Genomic DNA, 675 nt, shown 5'->3' with positions numbered 1-675 from the left:
AAAAAACAAACTACGTATCAGAGACAGCACAGATTTAATACAAGGAAAGGTTTCAGCTTAATTCAAATCACAAGTTCAAGTGAAAAATTAAATGGAAAAAAAAATACCTGCTGCACCATCCTGCTTCCTTTCTCCTCCATAAACTTAGCAGCTGTTCTTGTCCCACACCACAAAGCATCTGCCCAAAGCAAGCCTCAATTACAAGCGAGGGTGTGCATGCTGTGCAGTGTGTGGATGATGGGGTGTTGAGGTAGGGGGAGCCGAGGCCGCCTTGCTGACCTCCCCCTCAACATCTGACTGCTCCCCAAACCAAACCCAGATGGGACTTTTCCTGTCAGCAAGGCCTGGCCCATCAATCACAGCTTGCTCCTCCTCTGGCTCCTACCCTCAGTTTCACAGTGCACCACTGAGCAGATGATTATATAGAGGAAGAAAGCAAAAAAAAAAAAAAAAAAAAAAAAAAAACAACAGGGCTCGACTACATTAATAGCTGTTTAAAAAACATTAAAAATGCGATTCTATGCATCGCCTGGAGCTGGAATTTTTCATTACTAAACTAAATATATGGTATGCAAAGTTATAAAATCCAGCAGGGAGCTTGTCACTATCTTATTTTATTTTATTTTATTTTTAAAGGGGAGGGGAAATGGAAGGGAAGGAACGGGGGGGGGGGTG

The 675-nt window shown here is 42.5% G+C and overlaps 1 protein-coding gene across 1 annotated transcript in view; it reads right to left on the bottom strand.

Annotated features, from left to right (window-relative positions):
- Positions 1 to 174, bottom strand: part of RBFOX1 (RNA binding protein, fox-1 homolog 1) — a 201,241-nt gene extending 201,067 nt beyond the window's left edge. The window contains exon 1 of the mRNA XM_021719102.1: positions 108 to 174. Coding sequence (XP_021574777.1) covers positions 108 to 140 — 33 coding nt within the window. The 5' untranslated portion in view covers positions 141 to 174. The remainder of the gene's footprint in view (positions 1 to 107) is intronic.
- Between the last annotated feature and the right edge of the window lie 501 nt (positions 175 to 675).

Source organism: Carlito syrichta, unplaced genomic scaffold (genome assembly GCF_000164805.1).
Source record: "Carlito syrichta isolate Samal-C Ts95f unplaced genomic scaffold, Tarsius_syrichta-2.0.1 Scaffold314127, whole genome shotgun sequence".
Lineage (NCBI taxonomy): Eukaryota > Metazoa > Chordata > Mammalia > Primates > Tarsiidae > Carlito > Carlito syrichta.
Note: the sequence above shows the minus strand (reverse complement) of the source record. Positions and strands in the feature narration are given on the sequence as shown.